We start from the raw sequence: 16,315 nt of genomic DNA, 5'->3' as shown, positions 1-16,315 counted from the left end.
CGGAAACACAAAAGGTTGTGTTTATTTCCAGCATGCTGCCCTTGAATGCATGGATAGCCATCCTCCTCTTCCTCACTTCCATCTCCCCTCCAGGTTTTTCTAGCCACCGCAGCAATTTGCTGTGGAACACCCAGCATGTGTGTGTGTGTGTGTGTATCTGTGTATGCGCGTGCTAACCTGTGCAGCTGGATCTTGAGCGTGACCACGTGGTAGACGTCCTGCAGCATGTCGGCCACCGTGGCGTCAGGCGCGTCCGTCACGTATGACAGGGGAATGGGGTTCCACTTGCCCACCTGAATCATACCTGGTGGAAAAGCCAGGCACAGTGAGTACTGGCCACACTGAAAGATCACAGTTAAGCTAGTTGTTTTATTGATTCACCAGTGGTTGACTTCTTCTTATACTTGTATGCCAGTTAAAAACATTTTTATGTGGGAGATTTAAAAAAAAAAAAAAAAAAACTTTAAGGCAGCAAAATAAGTTTCATCTTAAGTTATTGTTGCATTTTTAACATATTTTAGATTTTTTTTACATGGGCAACCAGTTCAGGGTGTACCCCGCCTACTGCCCTAAGCCAGCTGGGATAGGCTCCAGCAACCCCCGCGACCCTTGTGAGGACAAGCGGTTAAGAAAATGGATGGATGAATGGATGAAATAAATGAGACCAACAGAAGACTTTTACCATAATTTATTATTATTATTATTATTATTATTATTATTATTATTATTATTATTATTATTATTATTATTATTATTATTATTATTTTAATGGGGATACATCAAACATAGCCTGTATAGTTAATAAAAGTTTTACGGAGACAACAGTTTGAAAAGTCAGAACTTGTAAATGTATCCATGAAAGAGAGAAAAAAAAATCTATTTTAGTCAATCGGAATTGCAAACATTTTTGTTGCCTATTATCACTGCTTTTGTCCAAAACCTGACTAAAGTCTTTCAACACCGTTAAATGCAACCTATGCAAACCTCTTCATTGACTTGTTCTACTGTATGCACACCATCAGTAATCCGTCTTAAGTGCGTCATTCCGTGAGTTAACAAGCATTAATGCAACAAAAGCGAGAGGGTCAAGAGGCCACGACGGCCGGCGCTTACCTTTGGCCTGGGCGGCTGAGCTGTGCGAGTAGCCTAGCGAGAGAAGCGCCATCTCGATGAGCTGATTGAAGAGCATGTCCTTGCGCACCAGCACAAACTCGGCGTGCTCCTCTTTGCTGTCAAAATCCATAGGATTCTCGTAGTGCTCCACCACGCAGAAGACGGGCAGCATGTTGCCTGCCGGGCACACACACACACACAGCAAAACTTCTTTGAGCGATTGCTGTCTATGCACAAAGGCCATGTGAAGATCATAAAAAAAAAGCATTTTTCTTCTTTTATGGGACAATTTTTATCTTGACCCGTCGCCTATTTGTCTCATCGCCCAGAGTGAGGAATCAAACACTTTGGCAGGGAAAATAACCTGCACAGTAACACACGCTGGAGCTCATTTAAAGAAGTGATGTTAGTCGTTTTTGATGTCGTTATTCAGTCTAAAATGTTGTGTTTGGACAAAAGTTTTGGGACAACAGGAATATAAAAAGTGGAGAAAACAAGATGCTTCCACAAGCCAATATTTTGATCTCTTCAGACTTTGACATGGACGGCTGGCACTGGCTACATATTGTGCGATCATAAATTAGGAATTGTTTTTTGCAGATTAAATTAGCAATGAAAAATTATTTCAGGGTGACGTATTCATGTTGATGTGCTACGATATATGATAGCAATATAAGGTATAATATTAACTTGAACATGAAAAGTAGTCATTTTGGAGATACGCGGATTCCGCATGACAGCAGAAGTTCATGTAAACGGCATTTGATATATCGAAATGAACATAATGACAGTATTTTTGTTCAATTAAATTTCCATTCAATTCAATTCAAATTTTTATTGTACTCTTAAAAAAAGAAATGAAAGGGGACAGAAAGAAGTAAAACTTGTGATATCTGCCCCTGATTTACACAAAAAAATAATCAATACAAAATGAATGACAAACAGTCAAGACTTTTTTAATTAATGTAACAATTTAACAAAATAATTTAACAGTATGATTTTGTGCTATATATATATATATATATATATATATATATATATATATATATATATATATATATATTTTTTACATTTTTTAAAAATACAGCTAGACTGAGATGATTAGGTTTTACAATGCAGATTTTTTGTATAAATATTGGATTAGTGTGATCTCTGTATCCACATCCGAAAACAACACGAATACTTAGAAGGTGGACAACATTGGATGACAAGACCAAACCATTTTGGATTCTGGGGCAATGGATCTATTGTGACTCAAATTACAAATAAGAGTGGAAACATTCTGGGTAGCGCCATAATTGTTTTTGTTAGCAGGCTACTTCCTAATTCTTGGAGAATGACAGCTCGACGGGACTGAACCATTTTGGATTCTGGAACAGGGAAGAGTTCTATTGTGATTATGGAAACTGGAAAAACAAAATCAAAAAGGTTAAAATAAAAAACAAACTTGTTTTGATTTTGGATTCTGGGACAGGCCAATGGTTCAATTACGATTCGTAGCAAGATAAAACTGGGAAAAAAATCAATTCTCTAAGTATGTTAGTTAGCAGTCTACTTCCTGGTTCTTGGAGGACAGCATCAAAAAACGGGACCACACCATATACAATTCTCGGGCAGAACTAAAAGCATTCATGAGAATCTTCTAGTGGTACAAGCCCCATTGTGGGAATACCCTTGGAACCTTGTACAAACGTGGCTAAAAGTTCAAATACTGTGCAAATATCACCACAGGTGCAAATTAATCACTCCCAAAACCAAAAATGTACTTTGAAGCACACTGCGATGAAACGTTAAGTCCACGAGACCTCGGCCATGTTCTCACACCATTATCCTCTTCCCATTAAACTGACATGACGTCCTAATATTTTCCAAACCCTGGCATTCCAGAAGATGCGTGCAGAGCCCTGGCAAAACAATCAATCAGCCCACAGATGCCAGGGAATGTGCTGAAAGGGCTGCTTTTCCTCCTGCCTCGATTTTAATAGATAAAGATCTAACAATAAAGACTGCTGTGTAGGTTCATTTGAGAGGGGCGGGTAGGGGGGATCAATACCGGCTTTGTTTCCCGGGTAGCCCGCAGACGGGCGGCGGTAAATATTGTTCCGGCGCACGGACACAATGCCCGCTGTGGGCCCTCTCGCCAAGGCTTCGGCGAGGCCCTTCTGCCATGGATGATGAAGGTGAGAAATTAGGCTCTCTCAGCTGGAGCGCCGCGAATCGCAGATTTAAAAGGAAAAGGAAAAACGGCACACCCGAGGACGCCTTCCCAGCCAACGATGGTCAAACAAACTCAATTTTACAACATAAATGAGGAAACAACAAAAATAAGGCGAGCAGATGACGTTTCAGTTCACATTTTTGTAACATTTCAAAATCTTTGGTTTCATTTTCACTTTAAAATGGGCTAAGAAGTTGCACCGTGACTTTAGTAGCAAAAATATCAATATTTCATTTTAACGAAATGAAATCAAGGTCAACAAAACTTGGTTGTGGGGCAGGAGTCAGGACTGGATTAATTCCATTTGAATTGTTTCAGCTTGTTAATAGAGGCTCGGAAACAAGAGGGAAAAGCATTTGGAGAACTTATTTGGAGGACAACAATTTCAAAAAATTTATTATATGGTCTTTCCACAGTGTATCGCAAGATTTGACCTATCAGGGACGGACGGGTCGAGTACATCCCCCCCGCGATAAACGAGGGTTTAGTGTTTCAAAGCTTTTCCTCTCATGAAGGTTTGGCAGGGGCGCGGCACGACTGCTGGGCTCGCCTCGGTCCTTCCACTCACAATGATGAAGGTGAGGAATTAGGCCCTCTCAGCTGGAGCGCCACAGTCGCAGATTTAAAAGGAGCGACGGCGAGGAAAAAACGGCCCATCCGAGGACGCCAACAAAGCCACTGTACTCGCGCCAAGTGCAATAATGACTCGGAACCTGCAGCTTTTCCAAACTCATTTCAAAAACAAAACATCGTAACTATTAAGAGGAAAAAACACCACCTCTTTTTGGACAAGCTTTGGCGGGGTTAAAGAAAAACGATGTCATAATCGCAAAACGGCTCTTGGAGGATGGGGAACTTGCAGGCGGGTAAATAAAAAAAGCTGGAGGAGTTTGTTGGAAAATTCTACACCAAATTTATTATATTATATTCTATTATATTATATTATTACATAATAAACACAATAAGTTTTATATTTTTGCACTCTCCCTGTATATAAATGGGGGGGAAATTATTAAAATGAAGGCCAGCAGGAGAATTTTATCCCCCGTTTTTTGTTTCATTTAAAAAAAAAATCTATACATATTTAGTGATTCACAAAAATAACTTGCGTGCAAACCAAAACATTTTGTTTGTTTTTCTTACAATTGATTCGGTTGTATCACATTTCATCACAAGCTTTGAGCATTTATTTTCAACAAATAATCCAATAATAAGTCCATTTTTGTTTTTGGGTTGTCTCTGTTTTCCAGACTTGTAGATGTAATAAAAATTGAGAGAATATAAAAAACGAATACCAGCAGAAGACTATTTATTTATCCTCCATTTTGTTAGGCTGAGAAGCTCCTAACTCATTAAAAAACGTAACTATTAAAAATGCCACCTGTTTTTTGGACAGTTTGGGCGCATTGAAAAGGCAATGTCATAATAGCAAAAGTGGCTGTTAGAGGACAGGAAAGTTGCGGGCGTGTAAACAAAAAAGTCAGAGGAGCGATGACACAGCAGCAGCTATGCAGCACGACACAGGGATGATTCTCACAGTGCTCCTCTGTTTGCCATTGTCTGCCACAATAAGTGTGTGTGTGCGTGTGTGTGTTTGCATGCTGTGATGACTAAAGGAGCATTGTGACGAGGGTTTAAGAGTTTTGGAGAGCATGCATGCAGGCCGAGGGGACTGTGGTGGGAGGTGGACGAGGGCTAGCATGTTGTACTCAACTTTAACTGGCAATGAGTGTGATTGGATTAAACTCAGCAGCCTTTTTTTACTTATTAATAGGCCAAATCTTTATTAAATCTACAAATTGTCCAGGCCGTAAAAAACCCCAGCTCATCACACTTTTCCAATTAAGAAAAAAGTTAAGCCAGTTTACACAAAGTAGTTGGGATTTTGTGTAACCCTTAAGTGAGTCACAGCGTATCAAGTTTTGGCATCTGTCCATTGGGATAATGTAGCCAAAAGGTTACGTTCAAAGCCGTTCTCAGTGCCACGCTAGGAGGCCACGCTATTTTTCTAGGGACACATTTTAAAAAAAATCAATTATGTATTGTGTCGTTATCTTTGGCTACAGAATTGCATCAAATATGATCAATATTGCCTTTGTGGATTTTGGACTTCTGCTGTATTCACACAATTGCACAACTATTGTTCTTCTATCTGGACGCTGGACACTAAATGTTTTTTTCTTTCTAGTCCTTTTCTTTTTAACTCTTTTACTGCCAAAGACGTTAAATGACGTTCTGCAAAAACCTACGGAGGAGCGCCAAAGACGTTAAAAGACGTCCTCCCATTTTTTTTTTTTTTTTTTTTGAAACGGGTGCTGGGAAGGCTTGCGGAGCTCTCCTGAAAGTTTTAAGCAGGTTTTTTGAGCCTAATGACTATTTTTGGCCCCTAGAGGGCAGCGATGACTCTCTTTTGACAAGATCGGGTGGGCGTCAGTAGAGGCGGAGCTAGAGCGTTGAGCAGGAGATCAGAATGATCCAGCCAGAGCCGTTTTTTTCAAAGACCAAAAGCATCGCTAAAAAAGCACATTGTTGATGACGATGATCATCATCGATGATGAAGATGATGGTGACTCCGTGGTTGGAAAGCATTGACGCGGCAGTAGAAGACGTTAGATGGAGCTAGATGGAGGAGGGAACGGGCAATGGCGAGCGTTTGCAAGCAGCTCTACACTTACAAGACAAAAGGCATCGACCAACGCTAAAAGAGTACATTGATGACGATGATGATGAAGGTGAATCCGAGCTTGACGGCGAAATTGGAACCGCTGACGCGGCGGCTATGACGGTGTCGTAACGCGGAGCGCAACCGAGCACACACAGGCGGACGTTCGATCGGACGACGGAGAGTGCCCCGAGTCCAATGCATATTCATCGGAGGAAGTGTGTACAGTCTGCTACTTGCTTTTTATTCCCCGGAAAAAAAGGCCGTCAAGAAAGTGTAACGTTTGCACGCAAAACGGACCAATGTGAAAGTGAAAGTAAACTGTTGTGCGAGTCCTGGCGTCTCCTTGCACGCAGGAGAGCGTTACAAAAGGAAAAACTGTATTTGAAACATCCACATAATTGTAAGTAGTACCACAGTTGCAAACATTTGTAAATAGTTTGCGAAATTGTTTTGTCAAATTGTTACACTGTTGAATGGAAATAAACGTATTTTGCAATCAAAAAACACTTTTTCATTGTTGGTGAAAGCGTTTTACAGAAGTAAAGCACTATTTAGGTGTTTGTGGCATCATTCATGGACAAAAAGAAGTGTACAATTCACTAGAGTGCATGAAATAACATCGTTTCACAAAAAGCTCTTTTTCTCCGTTTTTTGTTTCAAAAGAGAGAATTTCGGTTAAAGTAACCATTTTCTATTGTTGATTACTGAAGAACGGAATAAGGTAGAAACAAACTTTTTTTTCTGATGAAAGCTGAGAGTCCAATCTTTCATTTGGTAGTATGTGTGTTTCCATAGTCCAAACACAACATTTTCTGTGGACCTTGAAAGATCACTCAAAATGCTTAAATCGGCTGGCACTGGCGACAACCCGTTTTTGAAAACGTCTGGCAGTCAAAGAGTTAATGTTGAATTACGTGAAACTCGATTACATTTATTTCTTCATTAGTTACAGTTAAAGCCCGCTGTGAAATGAATTTGAAGATTTCTTTCTAAATCGATGTTTGAAGATAATTGCTGAAAAACATGGGCAACGATTGAAAACCGCGTAGTACTCAAATGTGGAGATATTGTGTTGATGTTTAGTTGTGGATGAGTCTCCCTTCCGCCATTGTATAAGAACTTGAGCGCCTTAATCCCAACCCTAAACCTTAATACTCTAACTCAAACCCTAACCCTACCAATTATTGCACAAATGCTTTAATGTGATGATTTTGCTATTTTAGGAAAACTATTGCGACAATTTTCACCCCTACTATCGGCACACACAGGGTTTAGCGTTCCAAACTGCATCGTAAAAGTGTGTTCATGCTTTGCGGGTTGGGCTTGTTTAAAAGACTGTGTTGCAGACTGGTAGGGCGAACGTAATCATTCCAACCTTGATGCACACCGCGACTATGCAAAGAGATACTTGCAAACAAAAGATGGTGCAAAAATAAATGTTGAAGTGATAGAGGGAAGCATAGACAAATCTGAAATAGTCCAGTACAGTCGTTGGAAGTGTCTTTTTTGTTTGCATAGTGGAGTAGCTCCCAGCGCTTTTTTTTGAATATGTAAATTTATTTAAGAAGCCGCCATCGTTCCACCATATGAACGCATGAACAATGAACAACTGTATGTATGTAACTAACTAGCAGACAATGCTTAAAATTTGTAGTACAGGGCTGTCATTAATGAATATTTTTACAATATTTTCGGGATTATTCATTCAATTAATCGATTACCATTTATTAACCAATTATTGTTAAGAATCCCCAACTTATTATTACGTAATTTTTCAACACCTGTTAAAGGCATGGACAGGTGTTGAAAACAATTTTTTTTAAATGCAAAAATAACTATTATACATAACTGCTTGACTTATTAGTTTTAGTGTATTTGTCAATGTCAAAGTGGTCTTTGCAACCTTTGATTTTTTTTTTTTTTTGTACGCAGCCCTCAAAGGAAAAAGCTTGGATACAGCGTTTAATCAACATCATATGGTGTCCAAAGCGCTTTCCAAAACCTCATATTCACCCTCTTGAAAATAATTGCCTATGTCATTTTTTTTTTTACCTAAATCATCATCTCATGATGCAAATGGTTTCCTGAAAAAATCTGAAAAAATTATTTTGGCGAGTTTTTTGAGAAGTGCACACTGGTTGCGTTGCTACGGAGAATTTTTCTACTTTTTAGTTCAATTTTAACCACCATGATCCCTTTGTCGTACCCTTGGCATGTGACAGACTGTCCAAGTTTTTCTTGTTTGTTTTGTACTTTTTTTGGTCCTTTAAATCCATGTGCGTTGGGTCAACCTCTTCGTAATAGCTAGCGCTAAGCTATGATGATACTGATGCTGGCGTGAATTCTCCATGAACCAGCGGTGTTGAGGACAAGTAAACCCCTCAAGTAAAAGCAACATACCGCGCTTGTGGCAGGTCTTCAGCAGGTGATTGGCGGGCTTGTAGGGCAGCCCGGCCAGTTTGGCGCCAGTGCTGCCCAGCCTGGCCCTCCCCAGGGGGCTGCCGTTCTGCTCCATGCGGGGCAGCTTGGCCGGCGGGGGCTTGGCCTCGGCCATGCTGTTGACCAGCTCGGCGTTCTCCTTGCCCAGACACGTCTCGCTGAGATGGTCCATCATCATCTCAGCAACCCTCGACTCGCTGTGGTCACCTGCGGAGACGGGGGGAAAGATGTTAGCGCAGGAGTGCCAAATCGGTTTTGTGTGGCGGGCTATGACTTATTGCTGCCCTACATTAGCATAGGCTCTGTTAGCAGGTTAGCATGTGAGCTAATAGCCTTTGAAATGCTTCCTTACCATAGGAAATCGTTATGAATCTGCTTCAGCACTTTTTCAGCTTGCTATCTTGCAATATGTGAGCATACAAACTGTTAGCATGTTAGCATGACATCAATTGTCATTACACATAGTAAGGTAGAAATGTAAAATTCTTATCAATGTACCTCAGCGCTTTTGCCGGTTAGGTTATCATGCTAATTATTAGCATAGCAACTGTTAGCATGGTGTCAACACTCATTGGAAATGCTATGCAGCATTTTAAATCCTTATGTTCCTTTGTGTTTTCAGGATGTCGTTAGCATACCAACTGTTAGCATTTTAGCATTTGTAAGATTTTCCTTTTTGTTAAGGCGGAAGTTTGACACCTATGTGTTAACACTTCAGTCAGCCTTGCTTTTTCTGTCGTGTTCGCTTTTTTTTCATCCTTCTTTTCAAATACATCGCATGTATTATGCATGGACGTCCCACTAGTGAGTCCCACGCGAGGTGGGTCAAACAAGCCTCGTTTTTTAAGCGAGAACACATTAATTTGCAGGGAGATTCCGCTCGGATGCGTACAGCGGGTTATGAGGTTCTGCAGCCGAGCACGCAGGGCTGAGGCTTGGCAGGGGTTTGGTTGAGGTTTTGTGAAGCGATCCATCGGTTTGTGCGCCATCACGCAAGGGGAATGTTGCCATGTCACAACTTTACAGGTGTGGACTTTAATTTTTTCCATTCCAATCCAGTCTGAGGGCAATGAGAGAGGTCTGAACAATTTGAACCCTTCTGTTAAGTGAACTTTTCAGTAATAGCAATATTTCTGGGTCTATTTGAGCCACCAAAACATTTTAAAACAATGACCAAACCGGTGGCTGAATGAGTTTAAAAAAAGTTGGTGACTACATCAATCCTTCTTGTGTGATGTTGCTTGATTGTTGTTTAGTTTTGAATACTAAACAATACCAAATAAACAACAATAATTGATTAAAAAACACAATTGGGTGAAACTATGCTTTTGTGATGCTCTACTAATTTGTATCCGAATAATCGATGGACTAATTGATACAATAATCGATTCTATAAATATTCAATAGTGACAGCCCTACAGTGTACACACCTGTACAGTAATTACTTGTGCATTTATCTCAATAATTATTGTGGTTTTAAGAAGTTGGAACTACTTCTTATTGTAGTTCTTGAATTAAAAAAAGATTCCATTTGACCCATGTTGTAGTTTCATTATCCAAAAGTCTCAGCAATTAAAAGAATCCCCCGGCCAAAGAATGTTTTAAGTTTTTATTTTATCATTGTATTTCTGGAACTTTAAATGAGTTAATTTGATCCGAGGCATATTTCCTTATCCAAGTGTCAGAAATAGACAACAAAAGCTCACAAAACATTGCCATTATAAGACATTTAAACGTTTACCTTGTTTTTATTGAATTTCGATCACATTTAGGTCATTTTGACACAGAGCATGTTTCATTAGGAAAAAGTGAAATAAATGGAAACAAATCTCAAAGACTTTTTTGTTTGAACAAGTTGTATCTACTTTCAACTACTTTCTAGAGTATTTCTGTCACTTTAATTTGTGTCAATTTGACCCAGATGTGTTTTCTTATCCAAAAAGTGTCAGAAATTGGAAAAGAAATCTCATGAAACATTGTCAGTTTTTAAAGTTGCAACCTATTTTAACTCTTTCTGATTTGATTTATCTTTACTTCGAAATGTGTCAGTTTGACCAGGTTGCATGTCATTACCCAAAAGTGTCAGAAATAGCAACAACAAAACTATAAATTAGACTAAGCTCAAGTTTTGATTGTATTTCTGTGACTTTTAAATTAATCAGTTTTACCCCCAACATGACAAGAAGTTTCCGTGGAACAGGATAGCGAAAGGAGAGATTTTGTTCCACATTTACGATACGTCCAAACGGGATTATTTATTTTTTCCTTCTACATGATGAACAAACTGCTGTCAAACAAGAGGTGCTGTAAGACCCAACATTAAGGCCAGTTTAACAAATCACAAACCCGAAGAAAGTCATCTCTGGAAAAAGCCGCAATGACAACAAAAGGTAAATCAAGGAAAGCGTAATCATATGTGTGGATGGACAGTTGAACGCGTACCACCCCACTTTCCCCCACCGCCATCTAGACAAACACACAAAACACAAATTGCATTTGTTTAAATACACTCGTGGCTGAGTTGGAGTGGCCATTAGGCCGTTTGTTGGGGTTGCACGAGTGTGTAAGAGTCACGGTGCATGTCAGTGCCTCGTGTTAATTCACTGGCCCTGTCAAAGAGGACAAACTCGACCACCCCCGCGTCCAAAGATCATCAACTCCCACCATTCATGACGCGCAATGAGCCAAGTAATTCCCTGCAATTAGGACAGAAATGTGAGGGATGAGAGTGGGGCGGCGGAGGGCATACGGAAGGAATCCACACCCCCGGATCAACGCCAAATCTGCATAAATAATAAATATATTCCTCATGCTGCTCCTTTCTAATCATGACAACTTATTATGGATTTGTGTATCATCATTTTGTACTTTCAGGGAATTAACAACATATATAAAATCCAGATCAGGATTATTAAATGACAAAAACATTATTGATGATAATAATAAATCGAGAATGTGCAATAAAGGAGTCACAAATGAAACAAACCAACCTGTAAAGGAACAGCTTGCCACCACTTGGATTCCTCTTTTCTTCAAGTTTGGCCAGGATAGACTGATAAGTTTGGAAAATAATACAAAATAATTGGCAAAACTTCCTGCTGGCGGGTGAGTGACTCAAATGGGGAGGGAGGGATCGGAAGTCAAGCCGGCTTCTAGGAGGCTCCGGTGGACAAGAGGCGGGACCACCGACCGGTGTTGGGGCTTGGGTGAGTGTCTGCGCTACGCTAGCTTACACCGTCCGGCGACATGGACGCTCATAAACAAACCCAAGAAAAACAACAACAAGCGGGTGTAAAGTGAGCCGTTAGCCACTACTTCGCAAGAAAATACAAACATGGCCGTGGGAGGGTGCCAGCTGCCAGCCTGCCCGCTAGCCGCCACCGGGAAGCGGGCAGCGTACGGAACGGAACATGGTAGCCGCCGCCGCCACCACCACCACCACAACCGCCACTGCCACCGGCGACACTGCGCTTCCAACCCGGGTGCTTGGGAACTAGCTAGCGTGAAGGCAAGAACGAGCGAGCCGCCGTCCCCTCAGCTGTTGGTAGCGCGGAGCCGGAACGCGAGACGGAGCAGGTTCGCCACATTAAAAACAAGCAGAGAAAAAAAAAACGAGGGGAGGTCAAAAAGTGCCGTTCACTTTCCCGATGTGGCGGATAAACGACGCTCCCCAGCCGGGTGCCCAGACGCGGGGCTGGCCGCGCCGCTACTATAGCCGCCGCTGCCGCTGCCGCCGCCTGGAGGTGGAAGAGGAGGCGGAGGAAGGTGTCTTGCTGCTCGGGCTCGGAGCTCCTGTGCCTCGGCTATCCGCTTCTCGGTCTCTCCCCCTCTCTCGCTCCGGCTCTCCCTGCGTGTCCCCATTAAATTATTAGTTGTATTGACTCATCGCCCTCCTCCTCCTCCGCCTCTCTCTCTCTCTCTCTCTCTCTCTCTCTCCCTCCCTCCCTCGCTCTTTCTCTCTCACTCTCACTCTCGTTCTCTCCCCGATGCTCCCTCTCCCCTCGGCAGGCACATGGCGCGGCCGAGGGGGCTGCAACATTTCCGGGGTGGTGGGGGTAAACTGACGGTAAACTAGTCCCTGGAGAGGGGCGGATGATTCCACCTGCACACCGGCCGTAAAAGTCCCCGATAGCGGGGCAGGAGGGTGGGGGGAATAAAGTGGAAAAAGTGCGCGGAGGAATTTATAATCATCCTGATTGGAGTGAGAAGGCCCCATGAATTTATTAGCAACAGTGGCAACTATAAATCAGTATAATCAATCATTCATATTTTTACGGCCACTCTTCGTTTGTATTTACAAATCATCAAGGTGGAAAAACTGGGGTTTGTCGAACTTTTTTCAGCTGAATTTGAGCCCCCAAACATGTCAAATTAACTCATATTGTGCCATTATGATAGCACATTATAAAAAGTAGGGTTAAAAAAAACACTTTGCAACTTGGTATTAAGTTTGGGAAAAGTTTACATAAGGTAAATGTTTTTAACCTCGTCATCAAAATAACCCGCCAAATAATATGTAGAAATAAAAGAAATATAGTCGACAGTAAGAACAAACATTTTGCCAACAAAAAATGAATATGAATCTTCTTTTTTTTTAATATATTTATATTATCATTGACTATTTCTGCCATCAGAATCTAATTTAAATGTTAGGCATGCATTCATGCATGATTGAAAACAGTTTCACATGAAAAATAAATAAATATTTGACTACAAAATTCAACTTCAACTATCACCAAGTGCTTTATGAATTATTAACTAAAGTGCTGAAATAGTAAAAGAAAGAAAAATAGCCTAACCAGTGCCATAACATACTGTACTGAGTAAAAACACAACATACATTAATTTATGACGACAAAAATGACTCCAAAACTTTCAAGACTTTGACCTTACATTTGGGGAAAGTTTCTAATAAGCCAAATGCTTTTAACATTTTCGTATATCCAAAATAGTCTCAGAATTTAACCCTAACTTTTTAAATTCACTGCTGTGCACGGTTAAGTTACATACAACAAAACAATCAATGGAACAATCAATAAAACATAAATCAACATCATTATCATGGTCATAGCCAGAGCAAAGACGAATCTGCAGTGAAGCCGTCCAAGTAGCTAAAACAAACAAAAAAAAGAGTAAGTCTTTTCTGACAGGTGTCATCACTCAACAAAGGTGCTGTCAACAAACAAAGGCGAAGACATCCGAGTCACCGCCACATTCCGGCTTCTGCGGTGTCATTTCACAGCCAAGAAAACCTGTGTAGCAGGTCATTGTGCCTAGACATGGCCACGTTTTAGCAGACAAAAATATTTGACAAGCGCCACAAAACCCCCAACTGTCAACTCGGAAGAAAGACGCACATCCAGAGAGTGCAGACAGATTGTGCAAACACTCGCAAGCTGACATTGTAATTAATGAAGCCAGCCTTTTTTTTTTATATACTGCCAGCTGATGTCTCTTTGACGTGTCAATAAATCTAAAGGAGATTTGATTAAACTAAACTCTTAAGGTTGGGATTTCAAAATCATTTATTCCCATAGGAATTAATGAAGCGTTACGCTAGTGGTTAACACATCAGCTCGGAGGTTTGGGGGTTCGAATCTGGTCTCTGGACGTCCCTGCATAGAGCGGGTTTTCCCGAACAAGGATACGTAGAAAATGGGGGAATAATGCAAATAGAAACAATCCATATCAGGCCCAAGCCATCTACATCCTAAAACAGTCATGAGCATTTCAGACCCGGCACCTAAGCGGCATGGCTGAACTTTTCTGGCATTGGACCCTCATGGGAAATGACCGTTGGCACATTTACGAGCTGCAACTGAGGTTTTTGAGGCTCCACATTCTATCGCATTACTTTCACTGAACCACAAAAACATGGCGTGATTGTCAAGGAAGAAGCGGCTTGCCACAAATCAGGTCAATTAGTGAGAATAAAAGCGAGGGTGTTGATATTTTAAGAGGTTGCCTCGCCCAATTCACTGACTGTACACAGCGCACTAGGTACTTATGAAAATGGAGCATTTAATACCTTTTGACACTAAAGCAATCGTGATCCGATTCCGATTTGTGGCTACGTCTGACTGCAAATTCCACTATAATTACTTCGACCTGATGTTTTTTTATCTTGAGGATTATTGCATATACTATTGTAGAATTAAAAGGTGGTGAAGATAGAAGAACAGGAAACCAACAAACAGGAAGTGCGTTTGCTAGCTAACAACAACGCCTCCATCCTTGGGAGAGATCAAGCGTATGTGCAGCGTGACCATATTTTCAGTCCGCAACCGTAAACACAGTCATCATCTCGGCTTTGCAAAGCCGCTGTTGGATAAACACGCGACCGCAGTCACTTTCGCGTCAAGTCAAAGAACTTACAAGAAGAAGTGTTGCATCAAGGTTAACCCCCCCAAATTGTTGTTGCAACCACCCGTGCGAGGTCAAAAGTTTGCCTGGTCCGACTGAATTCCCCGCGAGAGGCGAGAACGGAAGCTTCGAGCAGGAAACTACGACTGAAGCGTTTGTCACCTGAGACGGAACGATGCCTTGCGATAAAGTTTTGAGGAGGCGGCGGGAAGCATTGTAAAAGAGTCACGACTGCTGCAAAGGTGTTTTTTTTTTTTTTTTTAATAATTCTAACAGGAAGTAGAAGAGAGGTGAGATGGTTCTGCATTCAAGAGAAAATCTGTCCCATTAAGGGAAGAATTGTTTATGATGTCAAATGAATGATGGTAATCAACTATGACGGGGGGGTTTCAACATGGCTGAAAGGTGAAAGGTCACCCATTTTTGCAAGCGTGTGGATCCTGGTGAAAATGTATGTATTTCATTGGTCCCGAAAATGACCCCCCATCCACAAAACTCGCTCAGTAGCAATTCACAGGAAATTTTGTGTATATGGCACCAAATTTGATGATCATTTCACAAATTCTCAGTAAACTTTGAAAAATAGCCCCGACACACGTTTGGCCAATCAACCAAACATTGCCAATCAGAGTGATGGGTCCTGTTATCTATCTCCCTGGTTGACACTCGTAATGAAGACATATGTACTTTAAGAAAAAATATATATATATATATTACAGCTTGAAAAAAGTAAATATTAATTGTATTTAGTCAACAAATCCTATTTTCAAGACCGCTGTGGTTGGTATGGGCATCGTATTATTTTCTTATTTTCCAAAATCTTACAGGTAAATTTAAGTAAAAGAATTCTTGTTCCGTTGGCAGATAATTTTGCTCATTTGAACTTTAATAATTTTCTTATTTTACTATATTTTCTTCTTAAATTTTCTACTGTCCTTTTTGCAGTGATTCACTTGTGGATCAACAATCTGAATAAGCAATTTAGCTGACTGATTCACTAATGCAAAAAAAAATAAAAAAAATAGGAAAGGAAAATAAAGACAAAAATAGTCAGCAGTTTGCATCTGTCAAGTATATGGGTTCGGGCCTGCTTATTTAGTAGCAAATGGGCAAAATCTCTATCATAAATTTGGCTTTAAAAGACCCTGAATAGATGAAATGACCCTAAAATATCTACTTCAAACCAAAATGGCAGAATTTATTTGTCTTTCAGACATCTTATAATAATAATAATAATAAAAGTGGGTCTGCTCATAGTAAACATGCCTACCTAATTTCATGTTGCACAGTGAAGCTGGATCCGAAGGTTGAATTTTCAAAAACACCCACAAAAGTAGTAATTTGTGTTTTGTATAGTTTTATTCTTGAATCTTTTGAGTTATCAATTTAAAAAATAAAATTGGCATATTTTTGTTGCGTAATCCTCAGAAAGAGTGTCTACCAAAGTTCATGTTGCCAAGTCACACTAGATTCTACTAACTTATTAAGCGTTTTATGGCGAGTCGTCAAACTTTACC

General features: G+C 40.6%; 1 protein-coding gene across 7 annotated transcripts in view; it reads right to left on the bottom strand.

Annotated features, from left to right (window-relative positions):
• The window catches only part of satb1b (SATB homeobox 1b), a 79,403-nt gene that overhangs the window by 45,679 nt on the left and 17,409 nt on the right, over positions 1-16,315 (bottom strand). For 2 of the 7 annotated variants that reach the window (XM_077575230.1, XM_077575228.1), the window contains exons 1-4: positions 11,426-12,451; positions 8,397-8,642; positions 1,114-1,290; positions 178-304 (exon numbers count right to left, since the gene is read on the bottom strand). In XM_077575230.1, the coding sequence (XP_077431356.1) occupies positions 178-304; positions 1,114-1,290; positions 8,397-8,613 (521 nt within the window). In that variant the 5' untranslated portion in view covers positions 8,614-8,642; positions 11,426-12,451. Of the gene's footprint in view, positions 1-177; positions 305-1,113; positions 1,291-8,396; positions 8,643-11,425; positions 12,452-16,315 lie in introns of those variants that run through there. The other 5 variants (XM_077575225.1, XM_077575232.1, XM_077575229.1 and 2 more) reach the window with 4 other exon arrangements.

The sequence above is a fragment of the Vanacampus margaritifer genome, chromosome 9 (genome assembly GCF_051991255.1).
Source record: "Vanacampus margaritifer isolate UIUO_Vmar chromosome 9, RoL_Vmar_1.0, whole genome shotgun sequence".
Taxonomy (NCBI): Eukaryota; Metazoa; Chordata; class Actinopteri; order Syngnathiformes; family Syngnathidae; genus Vanacampus; species Vanacampus margaritifer.
The sequence above is the reverse complement of the archived record's forward strand: the minus strand, read 5'-3'. Positions and strand labels throughout refer to the sequence as shown.